The sequence below is a fragment of the Culex pipiens genome, chromosome 2 (assembly GCF_016801865.2).
Source record: "Culex pipiens pallens isolate TS chromosome 2, TS_CPP_V2, whole genome shotgun sequence".
Lineage (NCBI taxonomy): Eukaryota > Metazoa > Arthropoda > Insecta > Diptera > Culicidae > Culex > Culex pipiens.
In genome coordinates, this window is record NC_068938.1 from 147665379 (window position 1) to 147688978 (window position 23600).

The window sequence follows — 23600 nt, forward strand, 5'->3', positions numbered from 1 at the left end:
AAAAAATATATTTTTGGTGATGTTGAATTTTTATGTGCATTTCTAAGAATAACGAATTGAAAATTATTTAATACATATTTTTACACTTTTAAAATTTTGTGTTTGTTTAAAATCGTTTTGAAATATTTGACTTTGAATAAAGGTGCACAACAACAACCCAAAAAGTTTTTTTTGTATAGTTTTTGGAATGTTTTTTATTAAAAAGTATATCAAGGTATTTAAGAGGCAGTAATTGTAAATTCTGCTCGGTTTGTTCTCGAGGTCGTATCGAGTTGCTCCGATTTGGATGAAACTTTCAGCGTTTGTTTGTCTATACATGAGATGAACTCATGCCAAATATGAGCCCTCTACGACAAAGGGAAGTGGGGTAAAACGGGCTTCGAAGTTTGAGGTCCAAAAAACCTTAAAAATCTTAAAATTGTTCGCATTTCCGTAAAACTTCATCAATTCCAACTCCCTTAGATGCATTCGAAAGGTTTTTTGAAGCACTTCAAAATGTGCCATAGACATCCAGGATTGGTTTGACATTTTCTCATAGCTTTTGCAAATTACTGTTGAAAATTGATTTTTTTAAAACCTTAATAACTTTTCCCAACAGCCTCCAACACCCATACTCAAATAGGTCAAAAGTTAGGGAATTTCATGGACTATAAGCCTACGGTATTAACTTTTTGGCCAATTGCAGTTTCTCTCGTAGTTTTTCGATTTTTCTACAGTAAACATTTTACAACGTTAGTTTTTGCCCTGTAGGCCTCCATAGCGGCACTTTTTTGTCTCAATTTTATCATATCCGGATACTTCGGTAAATTTCACGTTAGTTAGAAGTATTGGAGTGGTAAATTTGATTTAAAAAATAATTAAATAAAACATTTTTCTAAAAAGAAATAGATCTTTTTTACTCTGTGATCAATACGTCAAATGCTGTATCAAGTAGGCGAAAACCTGTTTCACCCCAAATCCAACAAATTGTAATTTTTTTAATTTATTCTAAATGGTAATAAAAAAAAATAACTTACGTGAAATTTTCCGAGGATTCCGAATATGACAATATTGAGACAAAAAAAGTGCCGCTATGGAGGCCTACAGGGCATAACTTACGTTGTAAAATGTTTACTGTAGAAAAATCGAAAAACTACGAGAGAAACTGCGATTGGCCAAAAAGTTGATACCGTAGGCTTATAGTCCATGAAATTACCTATCTTTTGACCTATGAGAGTATGGGTGTTGGAGGCTGTTGCAAAAAGATATTAAGGTTTCAAAAAAATCAATTTTGAACAGTAATTTGCAAAAGCTATGAGAAAATGTCAAACCAATCCTGGATGTCTATGGCACATTTTGAAGTGCTTCAAAAAACCTTTCGAATGCATCTAAGGGAGTTGGAATTGATGAAGTTTTACGGAAATGCGAACAATTTTAAGATTTTTAAGGTTTTTTGGACCTCAAACTTCGAAGCCCGTTTTACCCCACTTCCCTTTGTCGTAGAGGGCTCATATTTGGCATGAGTTCATCTCATGTATAGGCAAACAAACGCTGAAAGTTTCATCCAAATCGGAGCACTTCGATACAACCTGTTACACATTGGTGAAAAACTCGCTCTTAATTACAATCGTCAAAAACAATAAATGTGCAATTTTAAACAAACAAATTATAATAAGTCAAATAAACACATTTTTAAGAGTTATCTTTGTTTTCCATTCTAAAAATCAAGATATATGAATCTTATTTGCAACACAAGTTCTTTTATTTATTTACTTTAAAAGAACCCAATCATAAATACAATTAAAATAAATTTTATCAAATATTAGTTCCGGCCCACCACTGCTTTAGAAAAATCAGATCTGGCCCGCAGGGCCAAAAGGTTGGGCACCCCTGCCATAGCTCAACACTTGAAAACAAAAAGTGTTTTAAAATGCATGTTACTCTAGTTTAGTTGTTTTGCAATCATTAGTCTTCAAACTTTTTGCGATACTAAAGATCGAACATTTTCAAAAAAATATATGATTTTAAATCAACGCAAACATGCTAAAAATGATTCTAAACGCAAAAGATTGCATTTTAAATTGCTTTAAGTTGATTGCACTTAAATTTCCATTGAAATTTTGAAAGTGTTTGGAAAAATCACAATAGGTTGGAATTGGTCAGTTGGTTTTGGTATAAAATGAAAAAGTTTTAGTTTTCTGTTGCTCAATCAATTTTTTTTACAATTTTCATCTGTTTGATTGGCTGGTTCAAAGATGATTGGTGTTTCTGGCAATTATTTTTTTTGATTGTTGTTGCTTAGTAACGTTCTTTTGAAGCAATAAAACAAATCTTAAGGAAAATTGGGCAATAATAACCATTTGAGATTGAAAATTACAGACTCCGTTTTTAAGAGATAGTTTGATGATTTCTTAGATTTATGATATTAAAAGTTAAAATCTCGTTCTAATTTGCTGATTTTCATCATTCAAAGAACTAATTTTGCAAAACTTTTGATAGAAACTTGCTTGCTCACTTTCTTTTGAGCAGATTTTCACTCGATTTCAGTTGAAAACGCTTTTTATGAGCTGTCATTGAAAGTCTAAGTGCTGATATGATAACATTAGAGGCACGCTGGAATTAGATGATGTTCCCCTTGTATCAAACTATTTCAATAATTTGATCTATTATTATTTTTTGCAATTCCATTGTGAAACTACCTACCTTTCCTGTCATTCTTAAATGACGAATCGGTCTACTTTTATTGCCAAAAATAACAGTACCGAAAAGTATTTTTGTAATTTCGTCATGAAACTACTTACTAGGGTGGGTACGTTTTTCAAAAAGTTCTCGGATCAAGTTTTAGTATGGTTCCCTTTGTAGGGCATGCCCATAGGGACTTTCATGCCAAATATCATTTGGTTGTAAACTGGCTGCGCGCATCAGGGTTAAACTTTACATGGGAATTACTATGGGAAATTGGAACTTTTTGTTCAAACGCTCCTACAGGTCTGGGAAAATCACGCGCCAACTTCTGGTATGGTCAGGCCCTGGGACGGGACGGCTGGATAGAGTTTTCTTTTTGAGTGTTTACGTTTGTATTCTTCTTCTGTTTCTTGCAAGAAAATTCGTGTTAGAATATAAATTTCAAACAATCTGTGATTCAGATAGCTTGACAATTCAAATTTTCTTGATGATGTTTTTCAACTCAGTGCTCAAGCATGCAGATGACTTTTTCTTTGGTAATATTGTTTAGTTTTTCCTCACAGATTTTTTTTTTAATTTGGCTGTTAAAATTTGCGGTTGGACGTGGGTGGAGAATCCTGAGTTTATGTTCCATCGTTTTACTGTGGATCCGTTCATAAGGAGCTGCCGGATACAAATCACTAGAAATGGTTGGCTAATCAAAGATAACTCGAGGTCACGCTCGAGGTAATTGATACGATACGATCACTTACTTCAATCTAAAAAAATCCTGAAAAGCCTGCATGTAATTAAATGGGAGGGGAGATTTTTTCTTATATCTACTCCTGTCGTTGTCCCGTTACGCAAAGAAAGTAATTAAATCTTTCCCAGTTCCCCAAAGAGGAGCACACTTGAAGAGTATCGGGGCCAAGATCGGGGCAGGCATTTACAAAGCGAATTCAGCGGCAATTTTTACTGAACTAATGTTGCAAAAGTTAACATTCCATAGGTCGCAGGCCCTAAGGTGTCATTCACTTCAAAGAGTAAAAGGTTTGGTATTCAATTTGTGGCAACGTGTTGAAAAGAAAATGTGCGAAATAATCAAATAGGCTAAACTGTGGCCATTTTTTTCGTTTGCTTTTTAAATCCAGTTCTACGTCACGCCACATTTTAAATTCACGGGAAGCACAGGTTTAATATTGTTCAATCTAGATGACATTTCTATGTAACGCGCAAAAAAATAATAAGGCTTTTAAATGAACAAAAGAATCGTCAGTTTATGAAATGTATTGTTTATTAAAATGAAAATGCAGATTGTTTAACATTTGGTGCACGATAGAAATAAATTCCTTTCAATTGAAAATATTTTAATCAATCTATTCAATCAATTTACAATTATTTGTGAAATTGAATTAAAATTGTTTTATTTATTTTTCAACTCAAATTACAATACTTCTCATTTTCTCCTCATAAGAAAGGACTTGTTTAGGTTGACAGAAGCGGCCATGTTGAAAGTGGTTTAGTTTGACAATAGGTTTTTTTCTCTTTGTTTATCCCATCCCAGGTCAGGCCTATGTGGAATGGTCTGGAGAACACTTTTCCCGAAGAGAGCATATGGATTCGTTGTCCCTAGACCTGGCGCATCGACAAACAATCCGATGTCTCCGGAATCAACGGTTTTCCCTCAAAAAGCATCAAATTTTCCTTAGCATGCTATGAAAGTTTGATGAACACCGCGACGCCATATGTCAGACAGCTACCACGTGGTTGAAATATTTGCAAAAAAATACAAATTTGCTATGCAAAGATTCTGAATTCGACTAATAATATCAGACTGCTCGAAATGATCGTTTTCTAGTTAAAAGAAGGTTTACAATTGAATATTCCAGCCGTTTCTCACCCACATGGTAGCTGTCTGACATATGGCGTCGCGGTGTTCATCAAACTTTCATAGCATGCTAAGGAAAATGTGATGCTTTTTGAGGGAAAACCGTTGATTCCGGAGACATCGGATTGTTTGTCGATGCGCCAGGTCTAAGGACAACGAATCCATATGCTCTCTTCGGGAAAAGTGTTCTCCAGACCATTCCCCATAGGCCTGACCATACCAGAAGTTGGCGCGTGATTTTCCCAGACCTGTAGGAGCGTTTGAACAAAAAGTTCCAACTTCCCATAGTAATTCCCATGTGAGCAGTTCTCTAGGATTTCGGTCATTCGATTTTTTTTGTATTTTTTAATCCGACTGAAACTTTTTTGGTGCCTTCGGTATGCCCAAAGAAGCCATTTTGCATCATTAGTTTGTCCATATAATTTTCCATACAAATTCGGCAGCTGTCCATACAAAAATGATGTATGAAAATTCAAAAATCTGTATCTTTTGAAGGAATTTTTTGATCGATTTGGTGTCTTCGGCAAAGTTGTAGGTATGGATACGGACTACACTGGAAAAAAATAATACACGGTAAAAAAAATTTGGTGATTTTTTTATTTAACTTTTTATCACTAAAACTTGATTTACAAAAAAACACTATTTTTAATTTTTTTTATTTTTTGATATGTTTTAGAAGGCATAAAATGCCAACTTTTCAGAAATTTCCAGGTTGTGCAAAAAATCACTGACCGAGTTATGAATTTTTTAATCAATACTGATTTTTTCAAAAAATCGAAATTTTGGTCGTAAAAATTTTTCAACTTCATTTTTCGATGTAAAATCAAATTTGCAATCAAAAAGTACTTTACTGAAATTTTGATAAAGTGCACCGTTTTCAAGTTATAGCCATATTTAAGTGACTTTTTTGAAAATAGTCGTAGTTTTTCATTTTTTTAAATTAGTGCACATGTTTGCCCAGTTTTGAAAAAAATATTTTTGAAAAGCTGAGAAAATTCTCTATATTTTGCTTATTTGGACTTTGTTGATACGACCTTTAGTTGCTGAGATATTGCAATGCAAAGGTTTAAAAACAGGAAAATTGATGTGTTCTAAGTTTCACCCAAACAACCCACCATTTTCTATCGTCAATATCTCAGCAACTAATGGTCCGATTTTCAATGTTAATATATGAAACATTTGTGAAATTTTCCGATCTCTTCGAAAAAAATATTTTTGGAATTTTCAAATCAAGACTAACATTTCACAAAGGCCAAACATTCAATATTACGCCCTTTTAAAATGTTTGTCTTGATTTGAAAATTCCAAAAATATTTTTTCGAAAAGATCGGAAAATTTCACAATTGTTTCATATATTAACATTGAAAATCGGACCATTAGTTGCTGAGATATTGACGATAGAAAATGGTGGGTTGTTTGGGTGAAACTTAGAAAACATCAATTTTCCTGTTTTTAAACCTTTGCATTGCAATATCTCAGCAACTAAAGGTCGTATCAACATAGTCCGAATAAGCAAAATATAGAGAATTTTCTCAGCTTTTCAAAAATATTTTTTTCAAAACTGGGCAAACATGTGCACTAATTTAAAAAAATGAAAAACTGCGACTATTTTAAAAAAAGTCACTTAAATATGGCTATAACTTGAAAACGGTGCACTTTATCAAAATTTTAGTAAAGTACTTTTTGATTGCAAATTTGATTTAACATCGAAAAATGAAGTTGAAAAATTTTTACGACCAAAATTTCGATTTTTTGAAAAAATCAGTATTGATTAAAAAATTCATAACTCGGTCAGTGATTTTTTGCACAACCTGGAAATTTCTGAAAAGTTGGCATTTTATATCTTCTAAAACATATCAAAAAATAAAAAAAATTAAAAATAGTGTTTTTTTTGTAAATCAAGTTTTAGTGATAAAAAGTTAAATAAAAAAATCACCAAATTTTTTTTTACCGTGTATTATTTTTTCCAGTGTAGTCCGTATCCATACCTACAACTTTGCCGAAGACACCAAATCGATCAAAAAATTCCTTCAAAAGATACAGATTTTTGAATTTTCATACATCATTTTTGTATGGACAGCTGCCGAATTTGTATGGAAAATTATATGGACAAACTAATGATGCAAAATGGCTTCTTTGGGCATACCGAAGGCACCAAAAAAGTTTCAGCCGGATTAAAAAATACAAAAATTAAAATTGAAGAAAAAAGACCGATTTCGCAGAGAATTGCTCATGTAAACTTTAACCCTGATGCGCGCAGCCAGTTTACAACCAAATGAGCTGATATTTGGCATGAAAGTCCCTATGGGCATGCCCTACAAGGGGAACCATACTAAAACTTGATCCGAGAACTTTTTGAAAAACGTACCCACCCTACTACTTACTTTTCCTGTAATTCTCGGTAAACCTCGTTGGAAAATGTACGACTCGTGCTGAAAAAATCCCCTTTTTGCAACTTGTTGCATAAACTACTATTGCAGCATCCATTTGAGTGCTAAAAAATTGAGCTTTTATAAGGAATAATTGCAAAACATGATTGAAAAATGAAAACAAGTGCTTTGCGGCTTGTTGCATTAACTACTATTTAATCAGTTTGAGTTAATATCAAGATACGATCTCCAACATCTTCTTGGGCCGTCAATATTTCATAAAAATGTTGTGTCCATATTATCTCACACTCCCAAAAATGAAATATTCTACTGGGACTTGTCATCATAATTACTGTCCACTTTCTTCAAACACCCACCAAGATAAAACAACCATTTTGCTTCATTTTTATTAACGTTTTTATTTCTCGCATTTTGTTTTATTATCAAAATATTCATTTAGCTAAACTTACACTTCTGATTTTCTTCCCGTGAGACCGCACGTCTCAAAATTCCAGCTGCGTCACAGAAATCGACTGCACTTTGGGGCGCCATTTTAGTGCAGCAATATTTTTTTTTCTTCCGTGTTTAATGTGGTTTTGGGGAGAGACCATTCTTATTAAATAAGTGCCTTTGGTTTATGTACTGAGTGCCGCACCCCTCGACGCGTGCGAGGGGCAGGAGAGTTGTCTTTTTTATCTACACGCATTTTTTTTTCTTTATAATTCCCTCTAAATGTTATTGCTTATTTTTTTGTCTGGCTTTCTTCCGCAACGCATCCGAAGTTTTTTGTTTGTTTTAATTTTGTCTTTTTTATTGTTTCCGATCCTAAATATGGCTGCTGTTAAAGTTAAGTACAAAAAAGTTTAATTATTCTGGCTCTTTTTCCTTCGCGAATTTTATTTTTTAGATGTATAATATATAGCATTTTCACACTTCTAAATGATGGCTTGACCTTTTTCTTTTACGACTGTCATTTTTCCTTTTTTACGTTACTTTGTATAACTTATTACCTAGGGTTTCGGACACTTTCGTGTGCTCAATTACTGTATTTTGATTATTGTTTTTGGGTCGCTTCTTTACGCTATATAGGGTACAGTTTTTTAATCTTTTCGTCTATCTTAAATTGGATTTACAAGCTTCCTGTACAATATTTTCATAAATATACAGCTCACAATAGATGGTTATCAAAAAATGGCGAACGAAATTTGATGAAGACAGTTGAGGGGATCACTTTTGCGGTTGTTTTTGCTTTGCGATCAAAGTCCATTAATAATAATTACATTTTGTTACGCGTTTTTTTCCTGTCCATAGTTGCTGCAGATGATTTTGCACCGAAAAGGAAAAAGTTTACTCTGACAGCAGCTCCAGGGGGGGTTTGCTTGCAGTTTGCGAACGGAAATTATTAAAATTTGCCGTGACTTTTGTAATCTTCGTTGCAGGATTTTGCGGCTTCTTGGGGCAGAGTTTATTAAAAAAAAAAGATTCACAAAAGAAGATTTCCCTTCGTTACCGTTAGGGATTTCCCTGCGATGTTCCTTTTGATGTAACATGATGTAAAACTCCAACAAGAAGAAAAAACTAATCGATCTGAAAAGTCTCACAAAAAAGTCAATCCTCATAAATATGTAGCCAAAGGCAGCCACCAAATCCCCCTTCCGCGGTGGTTGAGTTTTGAAGAAAAGCGGAAATTTGCTGCTCACTTGCCTGCTTCTTTCACCTTAATCTTTGAAACGAAATCGGTTCAACCTTCTCAAAACGGAAGGAAAAACGGCGTTCATGTGAATCATCGCCAACGCTGCTGATGTCCGGAAGTGTCTGTCTAAGGAGTGTGGCCCACAGTGTTGGATTTTGCAAGATGAATTGGAGGGGAAGTAATCCATGAGGGTGAATGATTTTTTGCAACGATTTTGTTTTCTAAGAAGATGGTTTTAGCGAAATTTCCTCAAAGATTGTGGGATATTTTGAGGTGTTCCATTAATTTACGGTGTATTTTTGCCTTCCTCACTGAGGTAAGGCTATAATCCTGCTCTAAAAATGAACTATGAATCAAAACGTCGTAGACCCACCTTCATGTATACATATCGACTCAGAATCGGAAACTGAACAAATGTCTGTGTGTATGTGTGCGTGTATGTGTGTGTGTATGTATGTATGTGACCAACAAACTAGCTCATGTTTCTCGGCACTGGCTGAACCGATTTGACCCGAATTTGTTGCATTCGACTTGGTTTAGGGTCCCATAGATCGAGTTTTATACAGATTGAAGTTTTGATAAGTAGTTCAAAAGTTATGTATAAAAAGGTGTTTTCACATATATCCGGATCTCACTTAAATGTATGTAAACTATGTCCGGATCCACCATCCGACCCATCGTTGGATAGGTTATCAAAAGACCTTTCCAACGAGTTCAAAACATTGGAGATCTGGCAACCCTGTCCTGAGATATATACACTTAAGTGATATTGATGTACTTTTTTACTCCGGATCTAAAAAAGAGATGAAATTTTTGTATCTGAAAGAGATGAAATTTCATATCAGCCATTGTTGGTAATAAGTAGAGGTGGGCAAAAAAAGAGCGAGCCGCTCAAAGAGCCGGTTCACTAAAAAGAGCGAACGAACCATGGCTCACAAAAAAAGAACCGCGGATCTTTTTTAAACTCTGGTCTTTTGAATGAACCGTTCCAAGATAAAATGATTTTTAAACTTGTTATAAATATAATTTATCGAATGGCGAATAAACTGCATCTCAAAATTTGTTTTTAAAATTGAAAATGCAATTCTCAATCCCACAATTTATTTTTTAATTTTGTGTGTGGCATTTGGAAGGTGTTAGCTCTGCCGAGCTTCAGTGACCCATTTCTACGCTGGCTAGCCGAGCGCGAGGTACTTCAGCTTTATCGACAAGCCCCGCCCTGAAGAACGTTTGGACCAATCGGATTCAAACGTTATTTAAAACTTCCGTCAAATGGACAAGAACCCAGCGCGTATATAGTTGATAGTAACAGCATTCCTAATTCCAATCATAGCTCACCAAGTCGCGAAGGCATAGTGGTAAGCATTTTTGCTTACCAATCCAAAGGACGGGGGATCGAACCCCGACTTGAGCGACTTTGATTTTTCATTCATGTTCAGAGTTTCATGATTTATATTTCCTATACTTTCTCGTTGGGAGCAGATGGGAATCGAACCCAGGACCATTCGCTTACAAAGCGAACACCGTGACCAGTCAGCCACGGCCGCTCCTAACAATTTATTTTTAATTTTATCCCAAAATAGCATTGCTGCCAAACACCACTTTAAATTTTTCAAACTTATTCTCAGTTTCCTACTTTTCTTTGAAATTCCAAAAGAACACGATTTTCTAAACAAAATGAAAAAGCTTTTCTTTATATTACTGATCGTACATAATAGTAGTTTATGCAACAAGTTGCAAAAAGAAGATTTTTTCAGCACGAGTTGTACATTTATCCAACGAGGTTTACCGAGTTGGATAAATACGACGAGTGCTGAAAAAAATAAGTTTTGCAACGAGTTGCTTACAACATTTTTTGCAATTCCTAAAAACGCTTATTTAATGGAATTTTATGTCAAACATTCATGTGTTTCGTAAATTCATCGTTCAAAACAAAACAATATTGAAAAATGTTACTTTTCGATACTAGTGCTGAAAAGTAGAACTTTTCAGCACTGTTATTGAAAGGTATTAATTTTCCATTCTGTTATTTTTGGTAGAGAAAAGTAGGCCGTTTCGTTTCTCCAGAAGAGCAGGAAAAGTTGACAGTTTCACAGTGGAATTGCAAAAAAGTATTATCCGAATACAAATTTTAGAATTTAAAATTGCATAGCTTGTAAAATATTACCAAAAATCTACTAAAAAGCTGAGAGATTATGGAAAAAAAATCTCTTGCCTGATTTAACTTCAGTGTTTATAGACTTCATCGATGAAATGAGAATTTAGAAAAGAGTTCGCAAAATCACACAATTCTTAAAAATAACTTTTTTATCCAAATTTTGAAAAAGAGCGGCTCTTTTTAGTGAGCGAACGAAAATGAGCGGCTCCTAAAAAAGAGCGGTTTTGCCCACCTCTAGTAATAAGTGAGGAAGACTCCAACCACATAGGTGGATTAAGTTAGTTTTTTTGGATAATGTCGAGGGGTAAAATTTTGAAACTATTTTCTTTTGGTTCATCCTTGCTAGCAAATTTTCGGAATTCTGGAAACAAGATGGTGTATTTCAACCATTATTGGACGAGTATTTTTTTTAAAGTTTTGAAAATTTTAGGCACTTTTTTGGAACACTTCGCACAACACAAAGAAATCTGAAGTCCCATTTGATAATCAAGTATTTTTGCCTGTTATGGAACCCCTTTTCCTATAGAAAGCGGGTCAAAAATCACTATGAACATATAAAGTGACAAGTTCCATCCGGAATGGCACTGTAAATAAATTAATAAAAGTAAATTTGATGGAAATTTTTGCATAACAATTAGTTAAATAATTCACCAAAACAAATCAATCGATTTGTTTACAGTTGCTGACAAAAAACATTTTTTTATTAAAAAAACAATGACTTAAACAAAAACATCAAAATTTTAATAAATATATGTAATAAAAATATGTAATAAGCAAAAAATAATTTGAACTGCATTCCTCTGTGTTTAGTATTTTTATACCATGTTCAAGTTTTTTATAATCATTTTAATTTAGGTAAATTTCCGACGGGCAGTATTGCAAAAAGTTTTTTTTTGCAATTCCGTCGTGAAACTACTTACTTTTCCTGTCATTCTTAAACGACGAAATGGCCTACTTTTCTGTGCCAAAAATAACAGAATTGAATAGCAACACTTTAAAATAAATGCTAAAAAGTTCTACTTTTCAGCACTGAAATGGGTGCATTTGTTTTGAAAAGTAATACTTTTCAAAAAAAAAAAAATAAATAAATAAAGAAACGATTTATTGACATAATACATAAACAGTTGACTTATAATTTCACTCAAAGGGTGTTTTATGGAATTGCAAAAAATGTTGTATGGAACTCGTTGCAAAACTTTATTTTTTGCAATTCTGTCGAGAAACTACTCACTTTTCCTGTCATTCTTGAACGACGAAATAGCCTACTTTTCTGTACCAAAAATAACAGAATCGAATAGCAACACTTTTCAAAATAAATGCTGAAAAGTTCTACTTATCAGCACTCAAATGGGTGCTGAAAAGTTGAACTTTTCAGCACTTGTTTCGAAAAGTAACACTTTTCAACATTTTTTTGATTTAAACGATTTATTGACAAAATACATGAAAATTTGACATAAAATTTCACTCAGTGTGTGTTTTTTGGAATTGCAAAAAATGTTGTATGGAACTCGTTGCAAAACTTGATTTTTTCAGCACTCTTCGTATTTATCCAACTCGGTGAACCTCGTTGGATAAATGTACGACTCGTGCTGAAAAAATCCTCTTTTTGCAACGTGTTGCATAATCTACTATTTCAGCACTCTTCGTTTTTATCCAACGAGGTTCACCGTAGAGCACCTTTCAGAGCATCCGAATATGAATCCGGATTTAGTACAGCTTGAAACGTGGATTTTATAAATTTCAAAATTCAAAAAAATGGTTTTTCCCATACAAATTTATATGGAAAATTGAATCGCTTTGCGCAAAGTGAGGACTAAACCAATCATGCCCAAACTTTGGGGAGTTGTTTAGGACCCCAAAAGGAACTGGAAAAGTGCTGTGCTGGAAAATCGATTTTGATATTACACCCTAATGGGCATACCCAGGAAGAATTATGAATGATTTATGCTTTAGATACCGATATTTTATAAATTTTCGGGAAGGAATGCTTTATTTATATAATAAAAATCAATTTTCTAAAAGAATCTTTCAGCTATTAAACAATGATCTATAATTGAATGAAAAAAAAATAATTTATGAAATACACTGATTTACATTGCTTATTATTTTGAAAATAACCTTGGAATTTCTATCTCCCTACAGGTAGCTCCACCGCAGCCATCACCAGCTGTCAATTATGGCACCAGAACAAAAGGGAACAGTCATTTACGACACCAAAACAAAGCCAGAACAAAAGAACAGCTGTTATTACGGAACCAAAACAAATCAACTGCGCACTGTTAAAAAGTACTAAAACTTCTGGTATGAAATGGAAAGAAACTGATTTTTTTTTCATGAAAAATTATTTTTTTTTTCTCAATTTTTGTGCAAAATAAACTGCTAAAGTAGGGATCCTTAACGTGAAGACTTACATCATTGCCATGATTTTTCGACCAAAGATATAAATTTTGCGTCGCTATCAATAATTTGACAAAATTCCTTCTACAAGTTGTTAAGAATAGTGCCCTACACATGCTGATTCCTTTTTGTAACGATCATCCCATTCCTTGCTAAGTTATGGAAATCGTCATAAATCAATGATTGCCAATGACTGTGCCACAAAATTATATAAATTTTGAAGCACAATTGATTTAGATCAAAAATTCCTTCAGTGGTTTCAAGAAGACAACAACCGGCACATGCTGATCCTTTTTGGTGATGAAATTCGTAAAATTGAATTCAATACAGAAAATTTTAGAGTGATGATCAACTTTCTTCGAGAATGATCAACGGCTTCACCTTTAGGACACATCTGGCCGATAACTACATTTAAAGTTGTACTTTTATCACATGATACATTTAACTGAAGTTCTATGTATTTTGACTTTTAATACAGTAAATCAGAAATAATGTTATTTAAAAAAATAAATATGAATAAAAAATATTTTTGTTTTTACTGTGCGCAGATTGCGCGTGATATTAATCTCAACCCCCAAGATGGCTGTCTTTAGTAACCCTCTGGGTACATCCGATTCCCTATTTGACATGGAATTGCATGGAATTATGACATTTATTAAGAAGAAAACATAAGAAAACATAAACATATGAAGTTTCTTTTTGCAATTATGCTAATGGTTTTGTCACAAACTTAAAAAAAAGTACATTCACTGGCTTAGTTATTCTCCCAAAAAAACAAGATTGTTTTGTTTTTCCGTCATGCAACAAGTTCCAATCAAATTTATTTTCAAATGTATGCAGGAAACCCTTATTTTAAAAAGCTATCATTATTTCAATAATCTCCACCCGAAGAAGCTCACAAATCCCAAGAAACGAATAATTTCCTATTCAACAAACCACACGTTCAGACTGTAGCACTTTTCCTTGATTTTTTTTTTCCAATGATCATTATTTAGAGCTTGTAGATCTGCCCACATTTTTTTTCTTTGCCGTGCGCCTTCCTTGATATCAAATATATTTTAATCCCAGCTTCCAGTAAATATTCATAGCTCCTAGATTTGCTTTCCTTATTTTGGCTCCGGTTTTTGTGTGTCTCTACTGAATACATATGTTCAGAATGTTCACCTTTTTTGTTACCGAGATTTCCTCCTTCTTAACGACTTCCTTTTTTCTGTTCGGGGTTGCCTATATTTACACGTGTATCAGACAGATATACAAAATACACCGACTTACTTTTTTGTGTGTGCTCGAAATAAGCCGTTTGGGATATTATAAAGGGGGGCCACCCCTTAAGGGTGCGGGGGAAGCAGCAGCAAAAAAAAAAACCATGTTCTAATGTAAATTTTTACAACGATTTGAGTAGCTTTTGGGTTCGTTCTCAAACGGAGCTATCGACAAGCAGCGGCCGAACGCTGTTGCCACCGCGGAAGTTCTTTCTACTACTGCTAGCGATACTGCTACGGATCTTCCGGCCGGTCTAGAGTCATACGTACACGATGTGCGGCCTGGGAAGCGTTCGCTTCTGGTGGACTTGGGGCGGTTGAGGTTGCTGCTGCGGTTGCTGCTGGTAGTACTCGAAGCTTTCGTAGTGATCGGACTCGTGCAGCGGATTGCCGTACTGGTGGAACTGCTGGTCGTCCTTAAGCATCGGAGTGACCTCCCAGGGACCACCTCGCAGCGGTCGATACTCGGCCTGGCTCTGCTGGGCCAAGTACCGCTCCAGCTCCAGCTTGTCCACCTTCTGGGGCACGTGGATCAGCTCGTTGACTGTTTTACGAGGATCTTGGAGCAGCTTTTTCCGCCGCTTTGACAGCCGGAAGAAGTACAGCACGCTAGCTCCGGTTGCCAGCAGCAGCAGCAAGCTGAACACGGCACTGACCACGGTCACCACGTGCGTCGGACAACCCATGTCGGACTCCGTCATCGTCCGAAGCGTCCGCCGGATCTTCCTCCCGTCCTCGTACAAGTCACACCCCAACTCGTCCCGGTCGATCACCAGCGGATGTCCCGAGGAACTGTCCTCGGCATCCGAGACCATCCCGGATCCGGCAGCACTGGTCAGCGCCGCCGAAGTCAGCAAGAACTCATCGTCCGGATCACCCTCGGAGGCCAGCCGCCACAGCCAGAGCAGTGAGCAGTTGCAGACCAGTGGGTTGCCGGAGAGGCGGAGTCGGTGCAGGTGGTCCAGTGGGATCTGGACGGCGTCCAGACGGATGAGACCGTTGCGGCGCATCGAGATTTCCACTAGGGCGGGGTTGCCGTGGAACAGACGGAGGGGCAGGCTCGTGAAGGAAGGGTTGTCGTCCAGCGAGAGGACGTGCAGGTTGGTGTTGTCGACGAAGGCGCTGGAAAGAGAAAGGAGGGGAAATATTTTATTGTAAAATCATTTGTTTTCAATGTTGGATCAGTGATTTATGTAAAAGACATCTTTTTTGCTTCAAAAGTAAACAAAATAGCATCGGAAAAAATCAACCTCAAAATTATAAATTTATATCGTTATGTACAAATCCATCTTAAACACATTAAGGGGTTACATACATGTAAATCGGCAAAAAAATCAGAGGTTGGTTTGAGCACACACTTAAACTTTTTTTTAAATCTGTTTTAAGGGCATTAAAATATATATTTTCAACTATTATCAAAATCAATTTGAAGACATTTGGTTGTATAATTGCCGAGATATAGCTTTTTGAAGTTAACAGTTTCAAAAAACGGATGCCACGATATCTCCACACTACTTTGACCAAATCGGCTCAAATTTTTGGTGAAGCCTCGTTAAACGTGGACTAGCATCGCCTATAAAAATTAATTTTTATTACTTTTTGAACCATAGAATTAAAATTAATGGTGATCCTGATATTATTCAGCTGTATTGTGAACCTCCAAATAAGAAAAAAAAAAACTGTTATGGTGAAAATTTTACAATCACGTGGTAGCTGTTTGACATGTGGCGTCGTGGTGTTCATCAAGCATTCATAGCATGCTAAGGAAAATTTGATGCTTTTCTGGGGAAAACCGTTGGTTCCGAAAACCCCGGATGTATTGCCGTTGAGCTCAATGGGGGTTGAACGAATCGTCCTGGACTCTTAGGGAAAGTTGTTCTCCAGACGATTTTTCCCATAGTAATTTCCATGTAAACTTGAAAAATCCGTACCCACCCTAATGCACATGGAATATGTCTTGTAAGTCTTCACATCAAATTTCAGCCAATTTGGCCCATCCCATCTCGAGATATCGAGGTACCCGTAAATCAACTCGGCGTTTAGAGAAAAACGCTCACTAAGTTTGACAGTTCGCTTTGCGCATGACAAAATTTCTCTTACTCAGTTTAATCATGGAATATCTTCATGAAACTTTCAGGAGTGATTGAAAATCACGTTTTAAGTGGATTGAATAAATTTTCTGAAACATGAAATTTTGTGATTTTCTACATGTATGTAACCCCTTAATTGATCCCAAATTACTCCGAAAATGTTGATTAAATTCATCTTCCAGTAGATGCCAGATGTGCTGAGGTGTTCAAATGTATTTATTTATGAAAAATGGTTTTTAAAAAAATAATATTTAAAATAAACTTCAATATTTCAAAATTATTCATGTTGTTTGGACAATTAACATCTTCTTTCACAATTTTGTTGCGGTGAAATCAAAATGGTTTGTCACTTCCATAATCTGAGACACACAGGTTAAGAATTTAAAAACCACATATCCAAAGAACCATGATGAAGAAATGTTCCCTTTTTCAGCTCACTAATCTGCAAAATTTGCTCACCATGAAAAGTGGTGACATTCTGCAAAACACCAAGCGTCACTACAATTCAATTTTAGATTTATATGCAAGCTCTAGCTCTCCACCACATATCTCAAAGTGGTCAGGGGTTGATTCTGATGGCTTTTCTTGTTCCAAAGATATTATCCTGTGTCCTCTCTCTTCCCGTTTTCTCCTCCGGGGAATGAACAAAAAACCTATATGGATTGCACAAATGAAGATGTATCGTCGCCTTTTTGCAAACATTTTTTCATCCTTTTCCGTCTGACCCAGCTCAATTATTCTTTTTTTCCAGTAGCTTCGTTAGTATGTCACGAAAAAGAGTTTCCCAACCACAGACTCACAAAAAAAACTAACTCAAAGTCCCACATGAGGGTGCGGATTTTCTTCATTTGGAGAAACAAAGTGGAAAAAAGTGGTACGAAAATTGGTTTCCGTGGTTCTTCCCGTTGAGATGTGTGGAGGAAGAAAATGCTGGCAACACTGCACACTGCTGGATGAAAACCGGGAAAAGTGGAAAGCGGTGTGTGTCTTTTATTTGCTTTGTGTGTTCCAGATGAAGGCCACACTCGCAATCCGGTTGTGGCGGCCGCAGCAGGTGCCTTGGAACGTGACAAATTGGAGATTAATGGGATTTTGGTCGGGTTGTGAATTTAATAGGTAATTTGAAGTTCGGTTGCCGAGAAGTTCTGGATTAGTGGTTGGGTTTAAGATTGGCGCCAAAGTTTTGAAGCCGGAGAATTTGGTTTGGTTTGGTCGAGAATAAATCATACGTTGAACTTTGGAGACTCATTTACTTTTTGTATACTCTATCAAGTTTTTAAATGAGATATTAGAATATGTACAAAACTAGTCCAAAAATGAAATGCAAAATAAATGCCAGATTTCGCGTTACGTCATAAAAAATGCTTCACAAGGAAGGTTCCCCCGGAGGGACATTTACCGAACCATACGAGTTTTGGCAATATGGGTATCGAAATTCAAAGTTTTGAACGGGACAGGAAAATAGCAATTTTGACAGTGGTGGTGGAATATTGAGTCTTATTAAACAATAAAAATATAAACAAAAATTATATACATTATTACTTCTTGAAGTTCAATGATTTTTTTTGGTGGTTTGAAATTCGAAAAATTGTTACAAAATGGTCAAAATTATCACTTAAAAAACCTTTTTTTTGCTAAATTCTGATAACTCGTAAAGAACACATACAAACCCGTTCTGTTTATATATCAAAATATTTGTAATTGTCTGTTCTACAACTTTGTAGAACATTGTTACACTCTTAAAAATAACCCAACGATGTTACAAAAAACACGTAATTTTAAAATGAAAACTTTTGTTCTAAATTAAAAAAAAATAATGCATGGTTATTCCAGATTCGAAAAGTTTACTAAATTTTCCACAACATTGCATATCCTACGATTTTTGAAAATGGGGTAACGGGAAATGGTAGCGATTTTAAAACTTTTTCTATTTTTTTTACATTTCTAGAGTCATTTTCAAAAGGACTGAGAGTCAAAATTTGTAAAATGAAATAGAATAATTCAAAAGTTTTTTTTCAAAAGCTTGAGCATTTCAAAATAGTTTATTTTTACAAATTTGTGAATTTTCTGGCATTTATAAAATTTATTAATTGTAATTTTATTTTTCAATGAGGTCTTTGATTTAAAGCGGTTTATTTTGTATTGGAATATGTATTATGTATTGGATTATGACAAATCAGTAAATGCTTTAGGAGGTTTTTCATGAAAAAAGATAATACACTCAACCCCCGGTGGTTGGTCACTTTTTCGTTTGACACTTTTTTAGTTTGTACTCCGTTGGTTGGTCAAAGTCAAACTAAAAAGTGACGAACTGTCACTTTTTACACGGCGCTCACGCACACTATCAAAACAAATGTTTAGTAGTGTGTGTGTGAACTCCGTGTGAAAGGGGTGTCAAACAGTGTTGCCATCGGGATTTGACTGTAATAGGTGTTTAACAAGCTTCAAAAACCGCTGAAATTGAAAAAGGTGATTTTTAGGAATCGGCTATTTGTTTAGTATGTCAGTATATCAATGTGTATAGTATGTATATCAATAAAATATAAAGATGGCAACATTATTCCGCATGACTAGCTGATTTACTGACAACTAGGTTTTCTCAAGGATTCATAATCAAAACATACAGTCTTTCATTTGTTAAATATTGCGAAAAATTGAGAAAAAATATGAAAATGGTCACAGCAAATACCATCTCTGATTAGAATTAGATACATGCCTATTTTTGATGAAATAAATGAAACCAACAAGACCTTACTGATATTTTTTTTATTATTAAAAAGTATATTTCAGATGAAACTTTGTCCATCGATTCCTTTGGCAAAAAATGTCCATTTTGTTGCATAATTGGTTTCTCCAAACAAATTTAGAGGCTATTCAAGTGATATTCAAAAATCTGTATTTTGAATAACGTACATATTCAAAAATCAGTATTTTTAGAAGTGATTTTCTGATCAATTTGGTACCGTTCGAATCGACTTAAAAAAATATGCATCGCTATTGCACTTTGTCGATCTATTATGAGAACCAGAAAGAACATTTTCACGCGCAGCGTTAAACGCGCAAGCGTAAATGTACTGGCGTTTATGCTTCGACTTGACGACTTGTCGATCTTTCGAGCGAGAACGAGCCGGGAATTCGAATTTGATGCTCAGTATATGATTATGTATAAAATCAAAAATTAAATGGGAAAAATAGGGTTAAAAATAAGATGAAAAACGCTAATATGGCTTTATCTCTGGAAATACATTTTGGAAAAGCTTCAAATTTCAGGCCCAAGCAGTTTATGGCGCATGTTTTCCAATGGATTTTTGTTTGAAACTGAATTCTTTTAATTTCATAGTGTTATCTGTAAAATTGTCCAAAAAATACCTCTAAAAATGGCTTTGACCACATTTATTGGTCGAAAATTGTGAATCGAAAAATAAAATGTTCGTCTCCGACCCCACGGCTACAAATCTGACTTATAAAGTTTGTGGGGTTTTACGAGCGGTTTGCCAATGATGGAAGACACAAATTTTTAGGAGCGGATACAGACATCGCTCAAATATTTCAGAAAAAGAGCTCTCAAAAATCAGACTTTGAGTTCCGGGTTTCGGGCCAAAATTCAATCGAAAGAGTGCATCTAAACCTTCAATTTAGTAATAGGATTTATTTCTGGGACGATTCCTCGCCGTGCACGATTTTTTTAAGATTTCTGAGAAAAGCGTTTTCCTAAAAGGAAACCTTAAACCTTTCTTTTGTAAGAAATGCAAAAACGTTACTTAATTCACCTAAGATGGTTGCTACCTTCCTCCTAAATGCCTTGAACCACACACTACCAAAGCTTTGACTAACGCTTACTTAGTAAAGACACTATACAACTGAGTGCTGCCATCTATGATTGATTTAATGAACCATTTGAAAGCACTGCAGTGTTTGTGCAGTGTCGGAGCTTTCAAGTTATGTAAATAATGACCCTTTTTTGTATCAACCAAAACAGTTTTTCGAACTTAAATTTTAAAGTACTGCACCAAATTGGATTAAAATTAAAAAAAAAAACTAAATTAATCCATCTATGTGGTTGGTGCCTTCCTCACTTTTTACCAACATTTGGTGATATGATGGGTTTAGACACAAATTCCATCTATTTCTCAATAAAAAAAATACACAAATATCACTTAAGCGGTCATAACTTAAGACAGGGTTGACTCATTGGAAAGACTCATTACCTAACCAAAGATGGGTTGGATGATGGATCCGGACATAGCTTAGGCAACCTTCGGGAAGTCGCGTGTTTCGCCTTTCTTACAGTTGCCTTACAAACTGTGTACAAAGTACACGTACGTGACTGCCAATGTGTTAAAAAAGTACATAAATATCACTTATGTTGTCATATTTCGAGACAGGGCTGCCAGATCTTCAATGTTTTGGACTCATTGGAAAGGTGTTTTGATTACTTAACCTATGATGGGTCGGACATAGTTTACATAAATTTAAATGAGATCCGCCTTTAAAAAAAGTACATAAATATAACTTAAGTGGACATAACTTGAGATAGGGTTGCCAGAACTTCAATGTTTTGGACTCATTGGAAAGGTCTTTTGATTACCTAACCAACAATAGGTCGGATGATTGATCCGGATTTAGTTTACATACATTTAAGTAAGATCCGGCTTCAAAAAGTGCATAAATATCACTAAGTGGCATAACTTGAGGCAGTGTTGCCATATCTTCAATGTTTTAGACTTGATTGAAAGGTTTTTCAATCACCTATCCAGCGATGGTTTGGATGATAGATCCGGACATAGTTTTCATATAGATAAGTGAGATCCGGCATTAAAATTCCAGCATCCGATTCTCAACTCTGACACTTTTTTATACGTAACTTTTGAAACCTTCAAACAATTCAATAGCGCAGTATGGGGCATCAAAACAGATCGAATGCAACTTGTTTGGCAAGAAGCACCAGTATACATGCAGCAATTCCATTTGAAAAGAGCCTAAACCAAAAAAAAAGTTCTCCGATCGGGCTCAAAATTTTTCTGGGGGTTCCTTGGCCAAAATAATTAGACCCTTATTTTTTTGTTTGGCCATTAGGGTGGCCTACATCGTGCTAGGGTGGTTCAAAAAATGGCAATTTTCGTCATTTTTCGCAAAAACCACTTTTTTCTAAAAATCATATCTCCGCGCCATTTCATCCGATTTTAGCTGTCTTAGACGCAAAAGAAAGGTGATGAGTTTGGCTATTTGGGAAAAATAGTAAAAAGTTCCAAAAATCTAGCTTAACTATTGAAAAAGTCGTATGAAAACTTAAAATGGCGTTTTGACCGTGTCTGGACCAAAGAGCCTATGTCTGAAAATATTTTTATCGGATTCCTCGGAAAATTTCACATAACATATCAAAAAATTGGCGATGTCGAACCGTACGTTTTGGAGATACGATTTTTTGAAAATAAAAACTGCGTTTTTCGACGCGCCACGCGCAAAAACGGGAAAATGACGAAATCGGCAAAAAATCAACTTTTTTCACTAAAACTGCGATAACTTTAAAATTTCAGCGATGACCTATACATGTCTGGGTACCAAAATTTTCGTAATTGAGAGACGCAACTTTTGGTACCATAACATCTATAGGTCATCGCTGAAATTTTAAAGTTATCGCAGTTTTAGTGGAAAAAGTTGATTTTTTGCCGATTTCGTCATTTTCCCGTTTTTGCGCGTGGCGCGTCGAAAAACGCAGTTTTTTTTTTCAAAAAATCATATCTCGGAAACGTACGGTTCGACATCGCCAATTTTTTGATATGTTATGTGAAATTTTCCGAGGAATCCGATAAAAATATTTTCAGACATAGGCTCTTTGGTCCAGACACGGTCAAAACGCCATTTTAAGTTTTCATACGACTTTTTCAATAGTTAAGCTAGATTTTTGGAACTTTTTACTATTTTTCCCAAATAGCCAAACTCATCACCTTTCTTTTGCGTCTAAGACAGCTAAAATCGGATGAAATGGCGCGGAGATATGATTTTTAGAAAAAAGTGGTTTTTGCGAAAAATGACGAAAATTGCCATTTTTTGAACCACCCTAGCACGATGTAGGCCACCCTAATGGCCAAACAAAAAAATACGGGTCTAATTATTTTGGCCAAGGAACCCCCAGAAAAATTTTGAGCCCGATCGGAGAACTTTTTTTTTGGTTTAGGCTCTTTTCAAATGGAATTGCTGCATGAATATAGGAGAAAAAAATTCTACGTCCATATACACGAACAGACATTTGCTCAGAATTTGATTATACGATTTTACGTAAAAGTATATCTTGGAGGCTTATTTAAAAAGTTAAACTTTTGAGTGATTTTATAGGCTTGCCTCAGTGAGGTGACGAAGGCAAAAATCGATCATAAAAAAATACTAATTTTTTTATGAATATTTTTTTATCACATCAAAAAAAGTGATTTTGACAATTTTTACCCGCTTCAGTTTTTTTTTTCATTTTTGAAAATATTTTACTGATCAAAACATGTCTATTTTAAAGCAATAGGGTATGACGGGCGTTTAGTTTTTGTCTTAGCTAAAACTTTCCCCAGAGAAAAATTTCAATCATAATTTTTGGGTGGAAAATTGAATTCAAAGATAAAAAAACGCTTGCGATTTTATGATTGAATGCACCGTTTTCTATCTCAATCCTTCATAAGTTTTAAGTTGTCAGAAAATGTGTTTTTATAAAAAAATGAAAAGGATCCATCCGTCATACCCTAAAGCATAAAAATGTTTACTTTTCGTTCACAAAAACAATAAAACAATGAAAAAAATTAGGTGGTTAAGTTTGCCCAACCGTTTTTTTGTGATTAGAGTAAATGCCAAGTGTTTTATTTTCTCCTTGTATTTTTTTTCTAATAATCTTAATCTTAAGGTTAAAAACCTTCAACAGAAGACACTAAATCAATCCAATATGACTTCTTAAGGTACAGATTCTCTATGGATAGCCCTCAAATTTTTATGAAACCTTGTGTGGAAAAATCAATGATGCAAAAGGGCCTAAGAAATCGACCACCAAAGGTTTATCCGAGTGTGTTTACGCCGAGCTTCCGTGGCCCTGAGGTTACGGGTTTCGCCTTGTAAGCGGA

General features: G+C 35.1%; 1 protein-coding gene across 2 annotated transcripts in view; it reads right to left on the minus strand.

Moving 5' to 3' along the window:
• Positions 1-8374: 8374 nt before the first annotated feature.
• The window catches only part of LOC120421584 (nyctalopin-like), a 266184-nt gene continuing 250958 nt past the window's right edge, over positions 8375-23600 (minus strand). For both annotated transcript variants that reach the window (XM_039584815.2, XM_039584816.2), the window contains exon 5: positions 8375-15532. In XM_039584815.2, coding sequence (XP_039440749.1) covers positions 14671-15532 — 862 coding nt within the window. In that variant the 3' untranslated portion in view covers positions 8375-14670. The remainder of the gene's footprint in view (positions 15533-23600) is intronic.